The 27,453-nt window shown below is 42.7% G+C and overlaps 1 protein-coding gene across 1 annotated transcript in view; it reads right to left on the minus strand.

The window, feature by feature from the left end:
• Positions 1–27,453, minus strand: part of LOC120045928 (calcium-activated potassium channel subunit alpha-1) — a 176,926-nt gene that overhangs the window by 95,437 nt on the left and 54,036 nt on the right. The window contains exons 4-5 of the mRNA XM_038990854.1: positions 4,533–4,626; positions 3,418–3,529 (exon numbers count right to left, since the gene is read on the minus strand). Of these exons, the coding sequence (XP_038846782.1) occupies positions 3,418–3,529; positions 4,533–4,626 (206 nt within the window). The remainder of the gene's footprint in view (positions 1–3,417; positions 3,530–4,532; positions 4,627–27,453) is intronic.

Here is a 27,453-nt window from a genome sequence, read left to right on the forward strand (position 1 = left end):
ACACAGAGAGAGAAAACTGAATGAGTCCACAGGGATTGATGTAAAACTGTTAACACCGTCGTTGTTTGCCTCTCAAACAGACGACAGAACAGAATTAGTGAGATGGAAATAGTATTGATGTCCATCAAGACAAAGACAAATCACTGATTATGGATCCATCTCTATTGATTACAGTGAAGCCATTACAATTCTGTCAACTTCCCTTCCCACTGGATCTCAACTCAATAGAGATCGACGTGGGGGACATGTGAGGACATTAGACATGTCACTCAGTCACCAACCACTGGACAGATTATTCATGCATGTTGGATCTAGAGTCTGATGTAACATCTACCTGATAACACCTCTACAGTACCAGACCTATCATTAGACTTTCTATCTATACAGTCATTGGATTCTGTCCTGTCGTCAATCATTGTCATGTTGCTATAATTTGACATGTTTCTTATTTCCTGCAAACCTCTGATTTGTGTCCAGTACCAGCTCATCCTAATAATAACCTGGCCTAATACATTTACATCGTAATTTTAGTCATTTAGCAGACGCTCTTATCCAGAGTGACTTACAGTTATAGTGTATTCATCTCCAGACAGCTGGGTGGGACAACCACACATCACAGGCATAGAAAGTACATTTTCCCTCAGTAATGCAGCTATCAGTAGGGTCAGAACTAGAAGGGGGGTGGGTCAAGTGCAAGTGGTGGTTAACATGTTGTTGTTTTTTTGGGGGGGGGGGGTCGTGGTGAGGAGAAGGATTATTTAAGATACTGTTTCAGATGTTTTCGGAAGATGGGTAGTACCCTGCCCCCAGCTAATAGTACCCCCTGTGATATCAACCAGTTGATAATGGAGAGTTCGGCCTATGTGTTATGGCACAATGTAGGCCAATCTCACACACACACACACACACACACACACACACACACACACACACACACACACACACACACACACACACACACACACACACACACTATATTGTAGTGTGTGGACCCAGTTAATGGGATCGCTGGGACAGTAATATCTGTTGCTACGTAATGTGACGTACACAAATATGCATGGTCATTTTTGAAATGTCTTATTTAGTTTGTTATTTTATGGGGTCATCCCTTGTATAATTTTGTAGGCCTCCCAGGTACTGTATTTGCATTGAAAGTAATGTATATAATTACTGCCGCTAGGGGGAGCTGTGGCGTCAATTGGGAGCATTAGTGGGATCGTGAGGTCTTGGATGTTGCTTCTTCAATCTTGGGAAATGCCTAATACTGAACTATCTTTTCTCCATCTCATCATTCCACTCTGTTAATTCAGGTATGTAATGCGCAAAAGTGCAATATGACTCATGAAATATTGAGATAACATGGTTAACTACATAGTCCATGAGTTTGGTAATGTTTGAAGGCAATTGAAGGAAGTTTAACTGAGTAAAAAACTGGTTGGTATTTTCCACATAAGTAATGGGGGTTTGCTAGGTTGCTAATGGTTTATATGTAAGAAAAGGGAATAAGACTTTTTCAACAAGGTTTTTAGCTCCTATTTGTTTTATTTCCAATGAACAAAGGCTCAGTTTACTTCAGGAAATATTTGTTTTATTTCCAATGAACAAAGGCTCAGTTTACTTCAGGAAATATTTGTTTTATTTCCAATGAACAAAGGCTCAGTTTACTTCAGGAAATATATGTAAATATGCGATGTGACTATAAAATGTGTTAAGTGTTTATTTGTAAGAAAATAGCATTGAACAGTTTATTAGCTTTATGCTAACCGAATTTGGCTTTGCGCTAGCTAGCTCGAGGCTATTGGGTTTCAGCTTGTTAGCTCACATGTTGATGGTTTAGAATGTAATGGTTGTAGCACTGTTTAGCACAGCCTCCAGTCATTTGTAGCTTTATGGAAATGGACACTGCTAGTACAGTGAGCTAGGTATAATGTAATGTAGCCTCTTATGGTACAATTTGATGGTTTTACATGCCAAATAGCTTTTGTTGCTAGATGCTAAATACTACTGATTGAATAGCCTCAGATTATATGCACTATTAATTTAGCTATAGCGAGAGGTAAAAGGTGAATGTGTAGATGTATGGAGAATTTTGGGGGGGACTTGAGACCTTTATTTTTTATACACAAAATGGAATGTGAAAATACTTAATACTACAATGCAGTTGTAATGTATAATTGATTATGACTAAATAAAAAAAGTTATGCCTAATACTGAACCCTACTAACTTTTCTCCATCTCATCATACCGCCCTGTTAATTCAGGTCAATTATCTGCTGACCACGTCTCAGTCCGAGGCATGTAACAGTAACACACCATTAAAACACGCAATCACACAGCAATAAACACGCATGCAATACACGCTAGTGCAAACACACATTCTATTTCACACGTGGTGTGTGTGTGGGACCGTATAAAATCAGATGACCCTAAAATACACTATCTGACGCACAGAAAGCGTCATTCCGCCTCTATGCAAACACAAACACAATGTGACGCGAGTGGGCTTTTCGAGGGTGTATTCTTCTGTGCTATCTGACACATTCTCAGTGGTAAAATTATAATTTTTTTCATCTCACTGGCTTCCCCAGTATGAATAGATGATAGATAAATATATACATAATTTATGAATGCATATTCATGATGAGTAGAGGGAAATCTAGGCCATCTCAAAACAATGGCTTTCCTCCCAGTTGCCTTTTCAAATATCTCCAGAAATAGGGGGCTGGTTAGAGCCAGATAGTAGGATTCAGGATTCACTGCAGAGGAGAGCTACCTCCCAGTAAACAATCTGGTTACTACTGCATTCCAAGAACGTTCGTAGGGACCTTCTCAGAAAGTTAAAATGGCAACTTCTTATTTATTTCTCAAAACAATCTTTTTTTTCTCCAAATATTTCTGAATAAAATTGCCAACTTCACCAACATTTTTACCAAATTGGTACTCCATTGTAACCTTCCCTGATGTCACAGGAACGTTCACTGTTGGCTGGTCTCTAACTTTTTTTTTTTACATCAGACTACAGATTTAATTAGTGGCAATGCAGAGAATGGCTAATTATTAAATCCAGTCTGTCATAGACCACCATTTCAACCTTTTTCATCATTCTACAGCTAGTTAACGCTAACAATAGCATCACCACGCTACTGCTGCATAGCCTACTGAGAAAAATAAGCCATGACACAATCCAGACCATTGTATGTTTCCCAGGCTGCACCTATTGTTAAATGTGGAGGACACTGCACGGAGAAGGTCCAATAGATGTCAATTTAGAGGTGTCATGACACCATATTCACCATATTTCAGGTACAATACTTCACCACAGAAAGACTTCTGTCACACTGCTCTAAATCACTGAGTCATTGTAGAGAGATGGAGAGAAATATAGAGAGAGGGAGAGTAAAAAAGGTAAATTCTTACCCAGCCAGCTCCTATTCAAGTAGACCGATACGAAGACAGGAGGAACAGTGAAGAAGTCCACCACTGAGTTGACCTCCAGCCAGAACCACAGCTTATCATTGGCTGCTATGAACTGAAGAAGAAATAGAACGGTAACACTTCACTTAAAGCCTGGAAAACACAAAGAAGACTACACTCTAAGGTCCTTTAAAAAGCTACTTTATGTCAAATGTGACATTAGGACTCTTCAATAAATAAACTCTGCTTCATGTTTTCTTTCCTTGCTTACTTCATAGTATCGCAATACTGGTATTGTGACAACCCTAATTGATGCAGTTATAATGTATTATAAGACTTATCTTTGTTTGCTATGAACTAAGGGGAGACATAGACGTAACAATTCATGTTGGTAAAACGTTCTTGCTTCTACATCTCGCCTCACTTCACAGTACAATGACTTATGATGCCATTATAATGAATTAAAACAGTTATCATGAGCATGTATGACCGCTTTGTAATGCGCTATTATCATCTTATAAAGATCACGACAATTAAAAAATGTAAAGTCTATCTAATCCTCGTATTATAGAGTTCATGCATAGTTCATGTTTTATTTTTAACCGTATCAATATAGCAACATAATACATGCATTTTAATTTCCTATTCTGTATCTAAAGAGTACCTTGGACTCTAACATACTGAACTAAATTTGCCAAAAGCCACTAGAACAGTTCAGTTCTATAAAACATAAGGACCAGGCTAGGGCCAACCTCTTGATCAGTTTCCCGGCATCGTCCCCTGACATACAGCATGTTGTTTGTGAATAGATCTTAGTCAGTGATGTGATTCATGTGGAGTCGTGACTGCCATAAGCAGCTTAGGACTTTGTTTATTCATTGAGGGTTTCAGGCAGACTTTTTCTCCAATGGAACGCTGGCTTTGGGAGAACACCAAGTCAGTATTATGACAATAGATCTCCCGCCTTTAGAGGTAGGTAGGGGTGTGTGTTATGTGTGTGTGTGTGTGTGTGTGTGTGTGTGTGTGTGTGTGTGTGTGTGTGTGTGTGTGTGTGTGTGTGTGTGTGTGTGTGTGTGTGTGTGTGTGTGTGTGTGTGTCAATAGGGCTTTAGTACATACCCGCAGCCCAAAGTAGAGAAGGAAGAAGACATTGAAGAACATGTCGATCTGTAACGTGAAATCTTTGTAGAAATTCTGACAGGATTCTATGGGACTGTGAAAGAGAGAGAAAAGGAAGAAATCATCACATTAATAGACATACTCTATTACAATAATATATGTCACATTAATAAGCATACTCTATTACAATAATATATGTCACATTAATAGGCATACTCTATTACAATAATATATGTCACATTAATAGGCATACTCTATTACAATAATATATGTCACATTAATAGACATACTATATTACAATAATAAATGTCACATTAATAGACATACTCTATTACAATAATATATGTCACATTAATAGACATACTATATTACAATAATAAATGTCACATTAATAGACATACTCTATTACAATAATATATGTCACATTAATAGACATACTCTATTACAATAATATATGTCACATTAATAGACATACTCTATTACAATAATAAATCATCACATTAATAGACATACTATATTACAATAATAAATGTCACATTAATAGGCATACTCTATTACAATAATATATGTCACATTAATAGACATACTCTATTACAATAATATATGTCACATTAATAGACATACTCTATTACAATAATATATGTCACATTAATAGACATACTCTATTACAATAATAAATGTCACATTAATAGACATACTCTATTACAATAATATATGTCACAGTTTGGGGTACCTCACGTAGCCAGTGGATTTCAAAAGGTGCAAACAGTAGAAACCTGCCCACTACTGTGTATTCCCAAGTGTTCACAGAATACAGCAAGCATTAACAAGTCTTTACACATCTTTATTCATCCCACTGGGGCAATTAGTTTCAGGACTGCTGTGAATCAGACAACATACAACAACAGAACAGACCGAACAGTGTGCGGGTATTGACAATAAAACAAGTTGTGGCTTATGTCAACGGCAAAAAAAACTAAAAGCCTGCAACAAAACCCATGTGTGTATATTGTCCTGTCTTCCCTTTAGTGTACATATGCCATAAAGAAGGTACATGGCTCTTTGCAATCAGCAAGGTGGTACAGTATAGTATAGTAGCTAGCCTAGTTAGCTAGCTAGCATGCTGCTTCCTCTCCTCAGGAGAGCCAAACAATGAATAATGAGGAATAATCCATCTCATCTGTCACATAATCCGTCTTTATGTTTATATTATGATTAACCATTAAGGAAGTGGATGCTTTTAACAAAGCAATAGTAGCCAAAATGCCACTAAATTCTTCATTATGGTAGAAGAGCATTTTTTTCATGGACAATTTGACATCAAATTCACCACAGTGGTTGTGAGCAACAGATATGAATATTCATTATGGGAGTTGATTGCCTATGGGAATGTATAGGCTCATATAGACAGTCAACGGTGAAGGATAGCCTCTCCTCACAGCAAAACGAATGGCTTTAAGTAAGTGTATAGAGAGGCTCAGTGGGAGAGGGAGAATGGGGTTTGAATGGCTTCCAGGGGTGGAAGACAGAGAGAGAGCAGTACGATCATCATCCTCTACTTAACATAAAACATCTTAATGGGGGGTGATCCATCAGAGAAGATGACAAGTGATAACCATGAGAGAAATGTGTGAGGAATTGTTATCACATGAGAGCAAAGACTGCTGTTCTGATAGCTGGGTGATTTCGGATTAAGTTAAGAACTGCATGCCTGAAAATGGAACAGTCTTTATCATGGTATGAATCTTGGCATGTGGCCCACAGATTTAAATCTATGTGTATATATGGATAAAGGGTTAAAATAGCTCCTGAATGATATTATGTGGTTAAAATATATTATTTTCTCCCAGATGGCCACCCAGATTAAGCATCTCTATGATTCAGAGGGGTTGGGTTAAATGCGGAAGACACATTTCAGTTAAATGCATTCAGTTGTTCAACTGACTAGGTATCCCCCTTTCCCAGTCAGTGGACGGAGGTTAATATGTCTGACCCCTCAGTGGAATTGCCATTGATCTAGCCTGAATACTCTATTTACACACTACTAACCCTCCAATCTCCTATAAAACTAAGAGTGATGTGAAAACAAACCCTGTTATGAATCAAACAGCAAATCCATAAATACTTTGTGCTGGGTTGATTAAATGTCAATATCCATTTGGTCCATGTTGTGGGTTTGGTGGTGTATGGTCTGTAAGCCCCCTGTCCATCTACAGATTGGACTGTACTGGCCTGAGAAAATGGTTAAGATTTAATCAGAGATCAAACCAAAAAACAACTGCATTAGCGAGTGTGTGTGTATATGTACTGTATATGTAGTGCTTAATTTGAGCCGGATCCTGCCGGAACAGGAACCAGCACCTCTCTGTTTTGGACGGTTTCGTTCCGGAACCTATGTGGCCGCATCTGGTACCTCTCGTGGCATGAAAAATGATTTTCACTTTTTGCAATGTACAAATTCTAATAAACGCGATCAAAGTTAATTTGAGTTGCCTCTTCGTTAATTCTCCTGTATCTCTCACAGAACTAGAATGAGATTCACGTTCTATGATCTCTCTCTCTCTGCTCTGATCGACATGAGCCTGCACCTCTCACCTCTCCAGCATTGCATTTCCTTATAGAGTCATAACCGCACAAAGGGTTCTGGAGGAGCTGCAGCAACCCTGATAAATTGAAATAAATTTGCCAAAATTTTAGTTACCGCTATCTGTCCCGAAAGTAATTAAATACGTTAGAATAGTCTACTACACCACGAGAAAGCCAAAACATTTGCCACAGTGGATAAATAGCATCTTTTAAAAATAGCTTAGCTGTGGAATGTAGCCCAATAACAAGGCATAGCCTACAGTTGGGAACGTGCTGCCAATCTGTCAGTGGATGCATACAAAACTGGCCTTTTACAATATTTCAAATAGCCTACAATTGTGGAAAAACACAGGTTGGAAAGCAAATGACTCTAATCTGTCTGCTGTAGGCTAACAAAATCTTTTATCAACTTCAAATATTGTTTTACACAGTAAAACAAGAGAGAGGCTTTTGGCACGAACGCATCAGCCATCACCAGAGAGTAAGCTGCCCATCATTGGGTAAGTCAGTGAAACTGGAAAGCATTTTTAGGACTATAATTTCCTCCTCATATTGCAGCCTACAATATGTCTTGTCTTCACACACCTAGGTGATTGATGAATTCAAGACAAGGTCATTTTTATTGATCTCAGATTCTCAGTTTGTCAGTGTCAAAGTAGCCTGTCATTTCGATCATTTGTGCGGTATTATGGTGATTTCAAGATAACTGGGAATTCTGAAAAAAACAAGGTCGAATCATGACTCAGTGATCTTCAGGTCGGAAAGTCGGAGCTCTAGAAAGAGGCCTGAGTTCCCGACTTGAAATTCTGAGTTGGACGACCGTTCAAAACTAATATTCCCAGTAGTCTGAGCTCGTTTTTCCCGAATTCCCGACTTAAACGCATTATGCCAAAGTCTCCAGTCATGTAAGATGACGTGGAAACGGCATGAAATCCATTTATAAAAGGCCAACATTTTCCCGGACCCTAGCCCACAAAAAATGTTTCTCACGTGTGCAACTTCTGTAAGTGCCTCTACTCTACGCCTCTGTTGTTACACAAATGCGATGGTATGCATGCAAAGCTTTATAGTGGCCGAGGGTCCAGGAAAATGTTGGTCTTTCATAAACTCATTTCATGCAATTCTACGTCATTGTACCTCTCTCGTGCTCACTTTTTGTTCCGGCTCGTCCCGATTTACTAGTTCAGCACTGTGTATGTGTGTGTGTATGTGTGTGTGTGTGTGTGTGTGTATGTGTGTGTGCACGCGTACGTTTGTCTGTTAACATTGCTCCCCATGCGACATACACTCAAAAGCCTAGCAGCCTTTCCTATTGGTCCCTAATGCTTCCAGTGAAATCCTTTAGCTGTCTACCGCCCTCCTCGTCTCTTATCATCATCATCATCACAGCCTAGCAACCCAGGCAGATGCTTCGTTCTACAGAGCACACCGAGTTAAAATAACATTTAGCTACCCATGTGGCAGGCACGGTGGCACATTCCTTCCAGTGAAACTGTGCCGGCATTCTGGCTCAACACTGACCCGTTTGTCATGTGACCCGAAGGATTTTCAAGGAAGTGTTAAGGACAGACCCCTTGATGTCTGGGAGCTATGTTGCCTTATACAGGATCTGGAAGTAGATAGGCCTGGCACACCAAGGTACTTTACAAAGACAAAGTCAGCAATAACAACACCACCCCTCCCTCCCTATCATTCTAGAAACTGTCTGGGCATTGTGGCGCCAGATTTACGGGTTAGCTGAACCAAACACCGAGATGGCAATTTCAGCATCTGAAATAGAGAGATAGGATTGTGACGCAGAATTACTGGGGTACCAAAATATGTGTATATGCCACATTGAGAGCAGAAAGACAAAGGCCTGATCCCGGGCCTCAATGTCACATCACACCCTCACAATCACATGGGATCCAGCAGGCCACGTGTTGTTGTTTGGCCTGGGGGGCACTGCTGGACAGAGGGAGAGAGAGAAAGAATGTGAGGGGAGAGAAAGAGGGTAGAAGTAGAGAAGGATAGAGAGGTAGAGAAGGAGAGGAGAGAGAGCTAGAGAAGGAGAGAGAGGTATAAAAGGAGAGGAGAGAGAAGGAGAGAAAGAAAGAAAAGAGAAAGGTAGAGAAGGAGAGAGGTAGAGAAGGAGAAAGAGGTAGAGAAGGAGAGAGTGGTAGAGAAGGAGAAAGGGGTAGAGAAGGAGAGAGTGGTAGATAAGGAGAGAGTGGTAGAGAAGGAGAGAGAGGTAGAAAAGGAGAGAGAGAAAGAGGTAGAGATAGAGAGAGCGAGAGAGGGACACAGACAGACATACATGTGAAAGAGAGGGGGGAGAGAGAGCAGAGAGTGAGAAGGGAGAGTGCTCCCATGGGAATTGGGACAATTTATCTTCTTCCTCTAGCAGGGCCTTATATAGCACACAGCACAGGGCTGCTTCTAGGCCATGTGGAAATTGCCTGAAGATGTGGGTGCCTCAGGATTGAACTCTGGTCAGCTTGTGTTTGAGTTGGAGGGTAGTTAGTTGTAGAGAGAGTGTCTGGATTTTACATGAAGCAGCTCCAGCTCCTTGGTAGCACCCTCCAATCACATGAGATCCAGCAGGCCACATGCCGTCATTTGGCCTGGTAGAAAATAGTTATTACATCTGCAGCCTCCTCCTAAAGCCTGGAGCTTGGTCAGGTGGGCACTTCTGGACAGACAGACAGAGAGAGAGAGATATGTGAGAGAGGGGGGGAGAGAGAGCAAGAGAGCAAGCAAGATAGTGAGCGAAGGAGAGCGAGAAAAACAGAGAAAGAGAGGGAGAGAAGGAGAGAGAGGGAGAGAGAAACAAGGAGAGAGAAAGAGAGAGCAAGATAAAGCAAGAGAGAGAAGGAGGGGGAGACCGACATATGTGCAAGAGAGGGGGGAGAGCGAGGAGAGAGAGCGAGAGTGAATGAGAGAGTGAGAAGGAGAAGGGAGAGAGAGGGACAGTGCTCCCATGGGCGTTGGGACAATTTGTCTTCTTCCTCTAGCAGGGCCTTATATAGCACACAGCACAGGGCTGCTTCTAGGCCATGTGGAAATTGCCTGAAGATGTGGGTGCCTCAGGATTGAACTCTGGTCAGCTTGTGTTTGAGTTGGAGGGTAGTTAGTTGTAGAGAGTGTGTCTGGATTTTACATGAAGTGGCTCCAGCTCCTTGGTAGAGAAGTTGCAAGTTCAGAGGATATACCGCAATATCGACACACACACACACAAACAAACACATACTTGCTCGTACCTACAGAGAAACACAATATTTTGCTGCTCATACAAGCAAATACAAATACACACGGAAAAAAACACACACACTTCCACCCCCACCCACCCACCACCACACATGCACACAGTGGTGGGAATAGAGCAGAGCGTGGTGGCCCTGCGGCTGCAGAACGGAGGTCTATTTCAGGACAGGAATGTTTCCTCACGTTAACCTCCTCTGACTAGACATTAGGCTTGGGGAAGCTCACAGAGGTAGAAACCAGCCTACAGGGGAGGAACAGGAAACGGATGAACACAAACAATAACCCAGTAACACCTTCCTTCAGTCTGCACAGCAGATCCCAGTCTGTGTGTGTGTGTGTGTGAGTGTTTGCCTGCTGCCGACCTTGGCTGTCTCCTCCAGGCACAGCAAGGAACAGAGAAAACAATAACAACAGACTCCATGGTTTACTACTGGTATACTGGTTTACTACTGGTTTACTACTGTACAATCTGTCATGTCTTCTCATAGCTGTTTAACTGAACTACTGGAATCATCTACATGGGGATGGACAAGGGAACCATACACTGTCAAAGTATATGTGGCTGTGTATCAAGAGAGTCTGGCATAAAAAAATATATTTAAAAAAATGATAACCGAAAGCAAATGTTGTCTTTATAAAGTCTCAGAGAAGGATTGCTGCCTCCAATACAGTGGTTATTCATTAGTTTGAGCAGAGTGTCTCCTTTGTGGTCTCAATGTGGGCTACTAAACACAAACATACAGGGAGTAGCAGTGTTACTTAGAACTGACGGCATTATCTGACTACTGTGTGGTAAAAACATCCATCATCCGGTCTGTTTCCTCTGTGTGTGTGTGTGTCCGCGCATGTGAACACGTGTGTGCATGCATCTGCTGCGCATGTTTTCTGAGCATGTGTGACCTTTGAGTGTGTATGTGTGAATCCATCTGCTGCGCGTTCCCCAACAGTGTGAGTGTGTGTGTGTGTGTGTGTGTGTGTGTGTGTGTGTGTGTGTGTGTGTGTGTGTGTGTGTGTGTGTGTGTGTGTGTGTGTGTGTGTGTGTGTGTGTGTGTGTGGAGGGGGAGAGGGGGAGGGTGGAGGAGATGAAAGAAGGCCAGGTTAGTACATCAATGATTGATTTAGGCCAAGGAACCATCACTAAAATAAGACTGATTTAGCACCTGCAAGGCACCATCACTAAAATAAGACTGATTTAGCACCTGCAAGGCACCATCACTAAAATAAGACTGATTTAGCACCTGCAAGGCACCATCACTAAAATAAGACTGATTTAGTACCTGCAAGGCACCATCACTAAAATAAGACTGATTTAGCACCTGCAAGGCACCATCACTAAAATAAGACTGATTTAGTACCTGCAAGGCACCATCACTAAAATAAGACTGATTTAGCACCTGAAAGGCACCATCACTAAAATAAGACTGATTTAGTACCTGCAAGGCACCATCACTAAAATAAGACTGATTTAGTACCTGCAAGGCACCATCACTAAAATAAGACTGATTTAGTACCTGCAAGGCACCATCACTAAAATAAGACTGATTTAGCACCTGAAAGGGCATCAGACAAATACAACTTCCTCAGGGAGTCCTCACACAGTCTATTGTAGTGCGGACTCAGTATATGTAGTATAGATTAACAACAGGGAAAAGCACACAACCTTACACACACAAACATTACCGTGGCAAAACCAAACCACATTGCCATCACATCCCTTTGAACGTAAAAGCTATTACGTGATAAAAGCCTCCATGCTTATATAAATGCTAATACAACGACAGGCCTTTCCTTATCTATCTGCCCAATGATTCAACTAACATGGTCCTCAACTTACATTAACTCCAAGCCGCTCTGTCTGAGTGGTGTTCTAGCAGTCAAACGTGGTGTTTTACCTAGTTGAATGAACTGACTTCAAGTTGCTCTGGATTAGAGTGTCTGCTAAATGACCAAAATGGAAATGGAAGAGTTAACATGCAGTGGTTACATGCAGACCACTCACCTGGAGGACTATACTATAGATAGGGATCATTTGTCATGGTTTTAGTTCTGATAAGGAACCATCAGTGCTGTCTGGGTTTCGTGACAGGGGGGACAGATGTGAATAATGGAGGAGATGGATGGAGACTCCAGCTGCTATATAGGAGATGGATGACACTGTGGTTGGACCATGGAGAGATGGGGTGAGTGTGTTGTGTGTGTGTGTGTGTGTGTGTGTGTGTGCGTTCGTACGTGTACAGGCTAGGGGGGAACTAGTCAATCACTCGTACTGATTCCCAGCTAGGACTTAAATGCCTTTTCCTTCCTCTCCCAAGCTGGAAGAAAACATGTTTCAATCACAATCCAACTGAGTTCCCTTTAGTTTCAGCATTCCAGGCTAAACACTGTGCTACTGATCAACTGGAAACATATAGGCCAACACTACATTCATTTCTGCAGTGGAAATTGTTTTTCTGAAGCTCTGTTTTGTGAAGCCCTGTTGTTTTGTGACGCCCTGTTGTTTTGTGAAGCCCCGTTGTTTTGTGAAGCCCCGTTGTTTTGTGACGCCCCGTTGTTTTGTGACGCCCTGTTGTTTTGTGAAGCCCTGTTGTTTTGTGAAGCCCTGTTGTTTTGTGAAGCCCCGTTGTTTTGTGTAGCCCCGTTGTTTTGTGAAGCCCCGTTGTTTTGTGAAGCCCCGTTGTTTTGTGACGCCCTGTTGTTTTGTGACGCCCTGTTGTTTTGTGAAGCCCTGTTGTTTTGTGAAGCCCTGTTTGTGAAGCCCTGTTGTTTTGTGTTGTTTTGTGTAGCCCTGTTGTTTTGTGACGCCCTGTTGTTTTGTGAAGCCCTGTTGTTTTGTGTAGCTCTGTTGTTTTGTGTAGCCCTGTTGTTTTGTGACGCCCTGTTGTTTTGTGACGCCCTGTTGTTTTGTGAAGCCCTGTTGTTTTGTGTAGCCCTGTTGTTTTGTGAAGCCCTGTTGTTTTGTGTTGTTTTGTGTAGCCCTGTTGTTTTGTGACGCCCTGTTGTTTTGTGTAGCCCTGTTGTTTTGTGTAGCCCTGTTGTTTTGTGTAGCTCTGTTGTTTTGTGTAGCTCTGTTGTTTTGTGTAGCCCTGTTGTTTTGTGTAGCTCTGTTGTTTTGTGTAGCCCTGTTGTTTTGTGACGCCCTGTTGTTTTGTGAAGCCCTGTTGTTTTGTGTAGCCCTGTTGTTTTGTGACGCCCTGTTGTTTTGTGTTGTTTTGTGTAGCCCTGTAGTTTTGTGTAGCCCTGTTGTTTTGTGACGCCCTGTTGTTTTGTGTAGCCCTGTTGTTTTGTGACGCCCTGTTGTTTTGTGACGCCCTGTTGTTTTGTGTAGCCCTGTTGTTTTGTGACGCCCTGTTGTTTTGTGACGCCCTGTTGTTTTGTGTTGTTTTGTGTTGTTTTGTGACGCCCTGTTGTTTTGTGTTGTTTTGTGTTGTTTTGTGACGCCCTGTTGTTTTGTGACGCCCTGTTGTTTTGTGTAGCCCTGTTGTTTTGTGACGCCCTGTTGTTTTGTGAAGCCCTGTTGTTTTGTGTAGCCCTGTTGTTTTGTGTAGCCCTGTTGTTTTGTGACGCCCTGTTGTTTTGTGTTGTTTTGTGTTGTTTTGTGTAGCTCTGTTGTTTTGTGTAGCTCTGTTGTTTTGTGTAGCCCTGTTGTTTTGTGACGCCCTGTTGTTTTGTGTAGCCCTGTTGTTTTGTGACGCCCTGTTGTTTTGTGACGCCCTGTTGTTTTGTGTTGTTTTGTGTTGTTTTGTGACGCCCTGTTGTTTTGTGACGCCCTGTTGTTTTGTGTAGCCCTGTTGTTTTGTGTAGCCCTGTTGTTTTGTGACGCCCTGTTGTTTTGTGTAGCCCTGTTGTTTTGTGTAGCCCTGTTGTTTTGTGACGCCCTGTTGTTTTGTGACGCCCTGTTGTTTTGTGACGCCCTGTTGTTTTGTGTAGCCCTGTTGTTTTGTGTAGCCCTGTTGTTTTGTGTTGTTTTGTGTAGCCCTGTTGTTTTGTGTAGCTCTGTTGTTTTGTGTAGCTCTGTTGTTTTGTGTAGCCCTGTTGTTTTGTGTAGCCCTGTTGTTTTGTGTAGCCCTGTTGTTTTGTGTTGTTTTGTGTAGCCCTGTTGTTTTGTGAAGCCCTGTTGTTTTGTGTAGCTCTGTTGTTTTGTGACGCCCTGTTGTTTTGTGAAGCCCTGTTGTTTTGTGTAGCCCTGTTGTTTTGTGTAGCCCTGTTGTTTTGTGTAGCCCTGTTGTTTTGTGTTGTTTTGTGTAGCCCTGTTGTTTTGTGTAGCTCTGTTGTTTTGTGTAGCTCTGTTGTTTTGTGTAGCCCTGTTGTTTTGTGTAGCCCTGTTGTTTTGTGTAGCCCTGTAGTTTTGTGTAGCCCTGTAGTTTTGTGTAGCCCTGTAGTTTTGTGTAGCCCTGTTGTTTTGTGTAGCTCTGTTGTTTTGTGTAGCTCTGTTGTTTTGTGTAGCTCTGTTGTTTTGTGTAGCCCTGTTGTTTTGTGTAGCCCTGTTGTTTTGTGTAGCCCTGTTGTTTTGTGTAGCCCTGTTGTTTTGTGTAGCCCTGTTGAGTCCTGGTGTTGGATTGAACAGATCTCCTAGTCTGTCTACAGTTAGACCTGTGATATACGATATTTAAAAAGAAATACAATGAATTGGTCGAATTACATGCAACTACACTAGTAACTCATTTTAGACAGATCAATTATTTGTTCATTCATTCGTTCATTATACTTCAAAGGTGTTTATCTATGCCTTATCAGCAATTTCCAGGTAGAGCTAAGTAGGCTGATTATGATTTAGTTAGAAGAAGAGTTATAGGGAATATAGCTAGATGGCATAAGGGGAAATGAATGATAAGTATTATGAATAGTTTATAACGGAAGCATAAGCAGAACGTGCCTTCACTGCAGGCTGGTATTAATAGTAGTTCATACTGTATCATTGTCAGAGAGACTGCAGACAGGGGAAGACTACAGCCCTCAAATTCAGATCTGGACATGGAAGCCAGTTCCGCTGCCTTTTTTTCTTTCATTGTTCCCCTCTAATCAGGGACTGATTTAGACCTGGGACACCAGTTGGGTGCAATTAATTATTAGGTAGAACAGGCAACCAGCAGTAGTCTGGACCTCATAGGGTAAGATCTGAATACCGCTGCTCTAGTCATTGAACGCTTCCCAAATGGCACCCTATGGGCCCTGGTCAAAAGTAGTGCACTATAAAGGGAATGGGGTGTCATTTGGGACGCACAAACTAATATCAGGTTCCACGATTCATAAATTTAGCAAACCTCAATTTCCTGGAACACGATGTTGACGCCTAACTTCTGTCTCAGTCTCCATCTGCGGAGAATTGAGCCAGTATGGATAAGAGGTACCGTATTGTTAAAAAGGAGAAAGCCTCCAAAAAGCCACACACTGTGAACTAACAGTGTGGAGAGGGGGACTTGTTTTCAACGCAGCTGCAGCTCTAGGCTATACCCTGAATGTACAAAATATTAAGAACACCTTAATACTAAGTTGCCCTCAGAACAGCCTCAATTCATCAGGGGATGGACTCTACAAGATGTAGAAAGCGCTCCACTGGGATGCTGACCCATGTTGACTTCATTGCTTCACACAGTTGTCTCAAGTTGGCTGGATGTCCTTTGGGTGGTGGACCATTCTTGATACACACAGGAAACTGTTGAGCGTGAAAAACCCAGCAGCGTTGCAGTTCATGACCAGTGCGCCTGGCACCTACTACCATACCCCGTTCAAAGACACTTAAATATTTTTGTCTTGCCCATTCACCCTCTGAATGGCACACATACACAATCCATGTCTCAATTATCTCCAGGGTTAAAAATCCTTCTTTAACTTCTTGCAACTATAGGGGGTGCTGTTCCGCATTAGCATATTTGTGTCTCCAAATTAAACTGCCTCGTGCTAAATTCTTGATCGTACAATATGCATATTATTGTTATTATTGGATAGAAAACACCTTCTAGTTTCTATAGAAGTTGGAATTTTGTCTCTGAGTGGTACAGAACAATTTCTACAGCACTTTTCATGACAGGGTTCAGATTTCAGAAATTTTTACCTCTGATCTGGGGTCTGTTTTTAAGGCGACAGTGAATGCTATGAAGAAACCGACACTGCCTACGTCTTCCTCTGGGTGTCTGTACGTCATCACGTTTTCAATGGAATCGATGGGACATTCACAGCCATTATAAAAGACCAAAATGTATAGAGACCGCCCTTTCTCGTCGTGCGCCTGAAGCGTGAAGGACATCGGACCTGCCTCGTTCCAAATCGTTTTCTAACCAGCAATATTTCTCCGGTCATGTTTTCAGTTGTTATAGTTGTTAAAAACATCATAATGTAGTTAATTTGAACCGTTTTATAGCAATTTATATCCGTTTAGTGCGATTTTGAGGAATTTCTTTGTTGTGCACTCTGAAAGTTTGGACACGTTTTGGGGTGTCGGTCGTTGGTGGTGGACATTTCGAAGGACAGAGGACATCTATCGACCAAAAGACGTTTATAACATAGAAAGGATACATTGCCCAAGAATCTGATGGAAGAACAGCTCAAAGTAAGCAATATTTAATATGATAAATCGTGTTTCTGTCGAAATATTTTAAACGCATATTTCGCCATTTTGTTTGGTATAGCTTCACTTGGCCAACCCTGTATTGAAAAGTAAGGATAATTTTAAAAATGTAAATCAGCGGTTGCATTAAGAACTAATTTGTCTTTCGATTGCTGTCAACCCTGTATTTTTTAGTCAAGTATATGATTAGCTTTCAATTAAACTAGATCACTCTGATAGATGACGTCAGACATATTGAGGCTTGATTTCCTAGTATTTTTATTGTGTAACCACGGTTTTGTATGGCTAAATATGCACCTTTTCGAACAAACTGTATATGTATATTGTAAAATGATGTTACAGGAGTGTCATCGGAAGAATTCTGAGAAGGTTAGTGAAAAAATTAATATATTTTGGCGATGATAACGTTATAGCTCCCTTTGCCTGGAATCGATGCTCTGGTAACGTTTGTACATGTGGTATGCTAACTTATCGATTTATTGTGTTTTCGCTGAAAAACGCTTAGAAAATCTGAAATATGGTCTGAAATCACAAGAACTGGGTCTTTCCATTGCTATGCTTTGTCTATTTTTATGAAATGTTTTATGATGAGTAAATTGGTCATACACGTTGCTCTATCTAGTAATTCTAGTCGATTTGTGATGGTGGGTGCAATTGTAAACTGTGATTTCTACCTGAAATATGCACTTTTTTCTAACAACACCTATCCTATACCATGAATATGTTATCAGACTGTCATCTGATGAGTTTTTTTCTTGGTTTGTTGCTATCAATATCTTAGTTTAGCCGAATTGGTGATAGCTAGTGGTGGAGAGAGAAAATGGTGGACAAAGAAAGATGGTGTATTTTGCTAACGTGGTTAGCTAATAGATTTACATATTGTGTCTTCCCTGTAAAACATTTTAAAAAACAGAAATGATGGGTTTATTCACAAGATCTGTATCTTTCATCTGGTGTCTTGGACTTGTGATTTAATGATATTTAGATGCTACTATTTACTTGTGAAGCTATGCTAGCGATGCTAATCAGTGTGGGGGGGGTGGGGGGTGATCCCGGATACGGGGTTGATACTCGTGAAAGGTTAACCTGTCTCCTCCCCTTCATCTACACTGATTGAAGTGGATTTAACAAGTGACACACTCCCAGACACACACCTACACCGCTGACTACTCCGAGATGGATCTTTATATAGCTGTGATACCCTTCACCATAAGGTCTGCTCAGTCCTCTTCCCAAGGCAGCCATATTTCTCACCTTAGCCAATTAATAAGTCATTCACTGTTTCTCTCTTCACTGCTGTTATTGATTGCAGCGCCCTGATGATAGTATTACAGGCATGGGTCATAGGCCGCAAATGAAACCTCACACATACACAATGCTTTGGCGCAGCCCACTCACACACACGGCTATATGATAACCCCAAAACAGTATGTGTGTGTATCGGTGTGGTGTGCGTGCGTGTGTGTGTGTGACAAGTGGGCCAGGAACAAGGGCATCCCTTCTAGTAGGGCCGTCCTGCAGAGTCTCTGGCTTACATACCTCGTATTCAGTCATTCCCTTGTTCCACAGGAGCAGAAAAGAGAGCGAGGAGCTGAAGCATTAAAACAGACCAGGATGTGGGAGGGAGCGAGCGAGGGATAGATGAAGTATGCTCCCAATGAAAATATCACCAAAATAGCATCAGCTTTGCAACAAATGTCATATTGAAAAGAGCGATAAGCACGGATTACGACTCCCTCTCCACAGATGCAGTATGACTGTATCCAGCGCAATGACAGTAACCCCCTCTGACTGGCCAACCGCCGTAATCCCACCTATTATTCCTACAGTTATCTGTCGTTAGGGTCAGGAGTTTTTCCTTGGCCACGTGATTTGACCAGGAAAAACTCGGGGCCCTACATATCACCTCATATTCCTATACAATGTATCCATTATTTCTTCATAGGGTTACAAAATTCTGATAACTTTCCAAAAATGCCCATGTTTTCCAGAAACCCAGATTGGAAGACTCCAGAATGTCCTGCATATTCCCTCCTGATTCCAGAAATCTTCCAACAAGGATTTATGAAAATCCAGGGATTTTTTTTTTAAGTTACCTGAATTTTGCAACCCGATTTCTTCATTTCGTTTTTTTTTTTTTTTTACATAGAAGTTCTTAAGTCAATTGACTAAATCCCTGCTGGAGTAGGAGGTACAATACCAGTCAATAAAACTCCCCTCTAATATTCCTTCCAGCATTCTGCTGCAGGGTATCGTAACACTACAGCTCCTTTAAAGACAACAGCCACCTGGAAGTGCCTGGAAAAAACAACTCTGGGGAGGATACTGGTTGGCCACCAGGGAGATGGATGTGGATGCGTTTCTTACCCACTGATCAGTGCTGTCTGTGTGTGTGTGTGTGCGCGCACACATCTCTGTGTGTGTGTGTGTGTGTGTGTGTGTGTGTGTCTCTCGGGAGAACAGAACACTTCTCCACTGAGGCAGACATAAAAGCCCATACTATAAAGAGCTCCAGCCTCTTGGTCTCTCTCACACACACACACACTTCTCTCTGTTACCTCAGGGAGTCACTTGCAACTCAGAGAAAACCTCTCCGTTTGAATGTCTTAGACGGCTTTTTCACAGACAATTTCAAATCTGAGGTACTCCCCCCAAGCAAGTAGCAAACGCTATAGGACTGTGTTAATATCTTCCAGAAGGAATGAGCCACTCCCTTCACTACTGAAGAGCAGTTCTGAAGAGCAACAGATAAACAAAACATGAGGCTAGATGTATTATGGAGGTCATTAAGGCTGTGGTATTTGCTACAGTAATGACTGCCAGTAACACCTGACCTGGATGTCGCGAGTGAGTGAGTGAGTGAGTGAGTGAGTGAGTGAGTGAGTGAGTGAGTGAGTGAGTGAGTGAGTGAGTGAGTGAGTGAGTGAGTGAGTGAGTGAGTGAGTGAGTGAGTGAGTGAGTGAGTGAGTGAGTGTTGGTGGGGTGAGAACGTGTGTGGGATCAGGGGGAGAGGAAGTGGAGTCTACAGCTCTTGGAGTGAAAGTACGGCTGTAACTCAAGCTAGTCAACATACACACACACAGAGGTATGGTGGTCCCACTGAAGTGGCACAGGAATTAAAGAGAGCAGCTAAGGCTAATGATTATGATGAGAGGCCGGGAGGAGTAGTGGGAGTAGGGGGGAAAGACTTGTCTTAGCTTAATGAGAGCACCAAAAGAGAGAGAGAGGCTTTCCTAATATCTAGTGTCCTTCCCTAGAATCCTTCTCTAATACCTAGTGTCCTTCCCTGGGATTCTTCTCTAATACCTATTGTCCTTCCCTAGAGCTGTCAGATATGTCTCTCTGTCCCTCATGAGTTAGATCAACCTATCTGTGCATCTTAGCTTAATATGTGAGAGAGAGAGAGAGACAGAGTGAGAGACAGAGAGACAGACAGAAAGAGAGAGAGAGACAGAGAGAGAGAGGCAGAGAGACAGAGAGAGACACACACACAGAGACAGAGAGACAGAGACAGAGGCAGAGAGAGACAGAGAGACAGAGAGAGACAGAGACAGAGAGAGACAGAGAGAGAGAGAGACACAGAGACAGAGAGACAGAGAGAGAGAGACAGAGAGAGAGACAGAGACAGAGAGAGAGAGACCAGGGCCTTAGGGGAACACATATACACACAACTGTAAAATAATTATTTAATGAATCACAAAAACATTCCTTAATCACAGCTAACGTCTTTCCCTAATACTTAGTGCCCTTCCTTAGTATCCTTAGTGTCCTTCCCTTAGTGTGCTTCCCTAGTATCCTTCCCTAATACCTAGTGTCCTTCCCTACGATCCTTCCCTAATACCTAGTGTTCTTCCCTAGTATCCTTCCCTAATACCTAGTGTTCATCCCGAAGATCATTCCCTAATAACTAGTGTCCTTCCCTAGGATCTTTCCCTAAATACCTAATGTACTTCCCTAGGACCCTTTCCTAATACCTAGTGTCCTTCCCTAGCATCCTTCCTAATACTTAGTGTCCTTCCCTAATACCTAGTGCCCTTCCAGAGGAGCCTTCCCTAATACCAAGTGTCCTTTCCGAGGACCCTTCCCTAAAACCAGGCGGTGATACAGCCCTCCCTTACTGTCCCGTCGATGTGGATAGGGGGGTGCTCCCTCTGCTGTTTCCTGAAGTCCACGATCATCTCCTTTGTTTTGTTTACGTTGAGTGTGAGATTATTTTCCTGACACCACACTCCGAGGGCCCTCACCTCCTCCCTGTAGGTCGTCTCGTCGGTGTTGGTAATCAAGCCTACCACTGTAGTGTCGTCTGCAAACTTGATGATTGAGTTGGAGGCGTGCATGGCCACGCAGTCGTGGGTGAACAGGAAGTACAGGAGAGGGCTCAGAACGCACCCTTGTGGGGCCCCAGTGTTGAGGATCAGCGGAGTGGAGATGTTGTTTCCTACCCTCACCACCTGGGGGCAGCCCGTCAGGAAGTCCAGTACCCAGTTGCACAGGGCGGGGTCGAGACCCAGGGTCTTGAGATTGATGACGAGTTTGGAGGGTACTATGGTGTTAAATGCTGAGCTGTAGTCGATGAACAGCATTCTTACATAGGTATTCCTCTTGTCCAGATGGGTTAGGGCAGTGTGCAGTGTGGTTGCGATTGCATCGTCTGTTGACCTATTGGGGCGGTAAGCAAATTGGAGTGGGTCTAGGGTGTCAGGTAGGGTGGAGGTGATATGGTCCTTGACTAGTCTCTCAAAGCACTTCATGATGACGGAAGTGAGTGCTACGGGGCGGTAGTCGTTTAGCTCAGTTACCTTAGCTTTCTTGGGAACAGGAACAATGGTGGCCCTCTTGAAGCATGTGGGGACAGCAGACTGGGATAAGGATTGATTGAATATGTCCGTAAACACACCAGCCAGCTGGTCTGCGCATGCTCTGAGGACGCGGCTGGGGATACCGTCTGGGCCTGCAGCCTTGCGAGGGTTAACACGTTTAAGAATTTTACTCACGTCGGCTGCAGTGAAGGAGAGTCCGCAGCTTCTGGTAGCGGGCCATGTCAGTGGCACTATATTGTCCTCAAAGCGGGAAAATAAGTTGTTTAGTCTGTCTGGGAGCAAGACATCCTGGTCCGCGACGGGGCTGGTTTTCTTTTGTAATCCGTGATTGACTGTAAACCCTGCCACATACCTCTTGTGTCTGAGCCGTTGAATTGCGACTCTACTTTGTCTCTATACTGACGTTTAGCTTGTTTGATTGCCGTGCGGAGGGAATAGCTACACTGTTTGTATTCGGTCATGTTTCCGGTCACCTTGCCCTGATTAAAAGCAGTGGTTTACGCTTTCAGTTTCGCGCGAATGCTGCCATCAATCCACGGTTTCTGGTTTGGGAATGTTTTAATAGTTGCTGTGGGTACGACATCGCCGATGCACTTGCTAATAAACTCGCTCACCGAATCAGCGTATTCGGCAATGTTGTTTTGTGACGCAATGCGGAACATATCCCAGTCCACGTGATCGAAGCAATCTTGAAGCGTGGAATCAGATTGGTCGTACCAGCGTTGAACAGACCTGAGCGCGGGAGCTTCCTGTTTTAGTTTCTGTCTATAGGCTGGAAGCAACAAAATGGAGTTGTGGTCAGCTTTTCCGAAGGGAGGGCGGGGGAGGGCCTTATATGCGTCACGGAAGTTAGAATAACAATGATCCAGGGTTTTACCAGCCCTGGTTGCACAATCAATATGCTGATAGAATTTAGGGAGTCTTGTTTTCAGATTGGCCTTGTTAAAATCCCCAGCTACAATGAATGCAGCCTCAGGATATGTGGTTTCCAGGTTACATAGAGTCAAATGAAGTTCGTACAGGGCCATTGATGTGTCTGCTTGGGGGGAATATATGCGGCTGTGATTATAATCGAAGAGATTTCTCTTGGTAGATAATGCGGTCGACATTCGATTGTGAGGAATTCTAAATCAGGTGAACAGAATGACTTGAGTTCCTGTATGTTGTTATGATCACACCACGTCTCGTTAATCATAAGGCATACCCCCCCCCCCCCTTCTTCTTACCAGAAAGATGCTTGTTTCTGTCGGCGCGATGCATGAAGAAACCAGCTGGCTGTACCGACTTCGATAGCGTCTCGAGTGAGCCATGTTTCCGTGAAGCAAAGAACTTTACAGTCTCTGATGTCTCTCTGGGATGCTACCCTTGCTCGGATTTCATCTACCTTGTTGTCAAGAGACTGGACATTGGCGAGTAGTATGCTCGGGAGCGGTGCGCGATGTGCCCGTCTCCGGAGCCTGACCAGAAGACCGCTTCGTCTGCCCCTTCGCCGGCTGGGATCTGATCCATTGTCCTGGGTGGTTGGCAAAACAGAGGATCCGCTTCGGGAAAGTCGTATTCCTGGTCGTAATGATGGTGAGTTGACGTTGCTCTTATATCCAATAGTTCCTCCCGACTGTATGTAATAAAACCTAAGATTACCTCGGGTACCAATGTAAGAAATAACACGTAAAAAAACTAAATACTGCATAGTTTCCTAGGAACGCGAAGCGAGGCGGCCATCTCTGTCGGCGCCGGAAGTTGGCTGTATCTGTATTGACTGTATCTTAGTCTATGCCGCTCTGTCATTGCTCGTCTATATATTTATATATTCTTAATTCCATTCCTTTACTTAGATTTGTGTGTATTAGGTATTTATTGTGAAATTGTTAGATATTTCTGCACTTTTGGAACTAGAAGCACAAGTATTTTACAATAACATTTTTTTTATTTTTGACTTGTCATGAGACTGACTGGTGACTGAGCATCTGCAGTCAATAACACAGCATTTGCTGTTTTGAACATTGATAGAAATGGACAATCTAAACATCAACAGAGACTGTTAACAAACAGAGACAAATCACACAGACACTGTCTGAGCCTTGCACACAGGGAGACTGGCTCACTTAGTGACAAGCACAAAGATGAATGGAGAGAGAGCGAGAGAGAGAGAGCGAGAGAGAGAGAGCGAGAGAGAAAAAAAAGAGGTGAAGCAAGGGAGCGAGAGGAAAGAGAGAGGGAGATAGAGAAATAGAGGGAGAGAAAGAATGAAAGATAGGTAGGTAGAAGGAGATACAGAATTAGAGGAGAGAGATGGTTTCTCATCCTTCCCATCAAGTCCTGACCCTGGCATTAAAAAGGATTATAAACTTTCATGGCGGCAAGGAGATTGGTCTCCCCAATCTTTTTCTATTCCTCTCTTTTTGTCTGAAATATGCCAAGTCTAGGCAGATTAGGAAGAGAAGGGAGAGAGAGGGTGAGCGGGGGAGAGTAAAGGAGGGAGAGGCAGAGATAGAGGGAGGGGGATAGAGAACTAGATAGACAGGGGGAGGGAGGAAAAAGCGAGAGAGAGGAAGGGAACGAAAGAGGGAGTAAAAAGAGAGAGGGGGAAACAGAGGGAGAGGTAAAGATGTGAAGGACTTTATCCCTTTCTGTAAACGGGGGACTGGACACATGCCAGGAATCATTTCCACACCACTGTTCCCTGCACTACTGCTCAGATTAACACCGCAGATGTTGGACATGGCATGACTTTATTCATGTTTTGCCTGTCATGCAACACTCAGAGCTATCTGTAGAACAACACATACATACATACATAAACAGTACCAGTCTACATTGTAGAATAATAGTGAAGACATCACAACTATGAAATAACACATATGGAATCATGTAGTAACAAAAAAAGTGTTAAACAAATCAAAATATATTTTATATTTGAGATTCTTCAAAGTAGCCACATTTTGCCTTGATGACAGCTTTGCACAGTCCTGGCATTCTCTCAACAAGCTTCATGAATGCATTTCAATTAACAGGTGTGCCTTGTTAAAAGTGAATTGTGGAATTTCTTTCCTTCTTAATGTGTTTGAGCCAATCAGTTGGGTTGTGACAAGGTAGGGGTGATATACAGACGATTGAAAGTTTTACCAAATAGTGCAAAGTCCATATTATAGCAAGAACAGCTCAAATTAGCAAAGAGAAACGGCAGTCCATCATTACTATAAGACATGAAGGTCAGTCAATCCGTAAAATTTCAGTGCAGTCGCAAAAACCATCAAGCGCTATGATGAAACTGGTTCTCATGAGGACCGCCACAGAAAAGGAAGACCCAGAGTTACCTCTGCTGCAGAGGATAAGTTCATTAGAGTTAACTGCACCTCAGATTGCAGCCCAAATAAATGCAGAGTTCAAGTGACAGACACATCTCAAATATCAACTGTTCGGAGGAGATTGCGTGAATCATTGCTGCAAAGAAACCACTACTAAAGGACACCAATAAGAAAAAGAGACTTGCTTGGGCCAAGAAACACGAACAATGGACATTAGACTGGTGGAAATCTGTCCTTCGGTCTGACGACTCGAAATTTGAGATTTTTGGTTCCAACCAGTGTGTCTTTGTGAGACGCAGAGTAGGTAAACGGATGATCTCCGCATGTGTGGTTCCCACCGTGAAGCATGGAGGAGGAGGTGGGATGGTGTGAGGGTGCTTTGCTGGTGACAGTAATTATTTAAAATTCAAGGTACACTTAACCAGCATGGCTACCACAGCCTTCTGCAGAGATGCGCCATCCCATTTGGTTTGCGTTTAGTAGGACTATCATTTGTTTTTCAACAGGACAATGACCCAACACACTACCAAGCTGTGTAAGGGCTATTTGACCAAGAAGGAGAGTGATGGAGTGCTGCATCAGATGACCTGGCCTCCACAATCACCCGACCTCAACCCAATTGAGATGTTTTGGGATGAGTTGGACCGCAGAGTGAAGGAAAAGCAGCCAACAAGTGCTCAGCATATATGGAAACTCCTTCAAGACTGTTGGAAAAGCATTCCAGGTGAAGCTGGTTGAGAGAATGCCAAGAGTGTGCAAAGCTGCCATCAAGGCAAAGGGTGGCTACTTTGAAGTTTCTCAAATATTAAATATATTTTGATTTTTTTAACACTATTTTGGTTACTACATGATTCCATATGTGTCCAAACTTTTGACTGGTACTGTATATATATACACACACACTACTGTTCAAAAGTTTGAGGTCACTTAGAAATGTCCTTGTTTTTGAAAGAAAAACAATTTTTTGTCCATTAAAATAACATCAAATTGATTGGAAATACAGTATAGACATTGTTAATGTTGTAAATGACTATTGTAGCTGGAAACGGCTGATTTTTTATGGAATATCTACATAGGCTTACAGAGGCCCATTATCAGCAACCAACCATCACTCTTGTGTTCCAATGGCACGGTGTGTTAGCTAATCCAAGTTTATAATGGGCAAAAGAACACAGACACTGGACAGAGGAAGATTGGAAAAGTGTTATGGACAGACGAATCTAAGTTTAAGGTGTTCGGATCACAAAGAAGAACGTTCGTGAGACGCAGAAAAAACGAAAAGATGCTGGAGGAGCGCTTGACGCCATCTGTCAAGCATGGTAGAGGCAACGTGATGGTCTGGGGGTGCTTTGGTGGTGGTAAAGTGGGAGATTTGTACAGGGTAAGCGGGATCTTGAAGAAGGAAGGCTATCACTCCATTTTGCAAAGCCATGCCATACCCTGTGTACAGCGCTTAATTGGAGCCTATTTCTTCCTACAACAGCACAATGGCGCAAAGCACAGCTCCAAACTATGCAATAACTATTTAAGGAAGAAGCAATCAGCTGGTATTCTGTTTATAATGAAGAGGCCAGCACAGTCACCGGATCTCAACCCTATTGAGCTGTTGTGGGAGCAGCTTGACCGTATGGTACGTAAAAAGTGCCCATCAAGCCAATCCAACTTGTGGGAGGTGCTTCAGGACTATATTTCCTATTCATTTTGCAACTCATTTCATGAGTGGCCCCAAACTTTTGAACAGTAGTGTACACACACACACACACATATATACTTTTTTGCTATCTATATTGAAGAGGAAACAAGCCGAGGGAGGATAGCAGGTTTGTATAGGAAGTGAATCATTAAAAAGACCACTCATTCATATGTGCATATGCAGCATTTCCCTAGATGTTGTGATAACCTACCTAACCATCTTAAAGCATGTTCATTTCCTACAGTAAATAGTCACACAAGGGACAAAACCTCACCTGAGAAGTGCACACATCAATCATGAAGTGATTTTAATAGGATTGTTCAGATTCATTATTCACAGTATTGTTAATTCTGCTGGTCAGGGCTAGGATGGGTGAGAGCCTGAGAATGGCGTGGGAGGGTGATTGGAAGTGTGGGATGCTACAGTAGCTTAGTTTACTGTGTGTGCATGTGTGTGTGTGTGTGTGTGTGCGCACACACACACCTGTATGTATGTGTGTGTGTGTGGGTGGGTCTACAAGTGAGGGGTGTCTCTGAGGACCAGGCAGACCTACTGATATCCTGCTTTGTCTAGGTTACCATGGAAACTAAGTGTGGCGCCAGGCCAGCCGGCTTCCATTAACAAAACCATAAAGGAGGAGAGGAGCTTTATAGTCTTTTAGATAACGCACAGAAAACCGTCAAAACCAACACATGGTTGCACTATG

The sequence above is a fragment of the Salvelinus namaycush genome, chromosome 4 (genome assembly GCF_016432855.1).
Source record: "Salvelinus namaycush isolate Seneca chromosome 4, SaNama_1.0, whole genome shotgun sequence".
In the NCBI taxonomy this organism is placed as follows: Eukaryota; Metazoa; Chordata; class Actinopteri; order Salmoniformes; family Salmonidae; genus Salvelinus; species Salvelinus namaycush.